This window comes from Sinocyclocheilus rhinocerous, unplaced genomic scaffold, assembly GCF_001515625.1.
Source record: "Sinocyclocheilus rhinocerous isolate Xijiao unplaced genomic scaffold, SAMN03320098_v1.1 C35942183, whole genome shotgun sequence".
In the NCBI taxonomy this organism is placed as follows: domain Eukaryota; kingdom Metazoa; phylum Chordata; class Actinopteri; order Cypriniformes; family Cyprinidae; genus Sinocyclocheilus; species Sinocyclocheilus rhinocerous.
Genome location: NW_015768386.1, coordinates 1 through 717, shown reverse-complemented (window position 1 = coordinate 717; position 717 = coordinate 1). Strand labels below are relative to the sequence as shown.

Here is a 717-nt window from a genome sequence, read left to right as displayed (position 1 = left end):
ACCATGCAGGGTAAGCTTAGTCTCGTCATCAACAAACACTTCCATCGGCTGAGAGAAAAGAAGAGACTTTACAATTCAGAACACCATTCAGTTTTTGAGTGAAGTGGGTACATAAAATGACAAAAAGAATGACTCACATCTTGCATGAATTTGCGGCAGACCGGTCTGATCTCTTTGCTTAACGTGGCGCTGAACATCATGCACTGCTTCTTATGAGGGGTCAGTCTGAAGATATCCTGGACATCCCGTCTCATATCTAATATGCAATCACACACAATTAGACCTCTGGTGAACGGAAAAACATCCAGCTCCATACATATCCAAATGAAACCCACCCAGCTGCTCCAGCATCTTGTCACATTCATCCAACACAAAGTGTTTGACATTTTTGAGGTTCAAGGTCTTGTTGCGAATGAGGGCAAGGATCCTCCCTGGTGTTCCCACCCCAATGTGCGGGCAGTTCTTTTTCAGCACTTCCTCATCCTTCTTTATGGACAACCCACCGAAGAAGACCGCACACTTAACGTTGGACATGTACTTGGAGAAGCGCTCATACTCTTTACTGATCTGGAAGGCCAGTTCACGTGTGTGGCACATAACCAACACAGAAACCTGTAGAGAAGAAAATGACAAAATGGGTGAAAATGTGTGTTGACTTAACATCCATAACTACCTCAAGAGCTAATACTAGTCTCTATCCAAAGTAAAAGTCTGCAC

At 43.9% G+C, this 717-nt stretch overlaps 1 protein-coding gene across 1 annotated transcript; it reads right to left on the bottom strand.

Annotated features, from left to right (window-relative positions):
- Positions 1-6: 6 nt before the first annotated feature.
- On the bottom strand, positions 7-618 carry LOC107735278 (ATP-dependent RNA helicase DDX39A-like; the record flags this gene model as incomplete). Its single annotated transcript, XM_016547017.1, has 3 exons — positions 336-618; positions 138-256; positions 7-48 (listed from the first exon to the last, which is right to left on the bottom strand). Coding segments are annotated over exons 1-3 (423 nt in total), but the record flags the coding sequence as incomplete, so codon positions are not given.
- Positions 619-717: the final 99 nt, after the last annotated feature.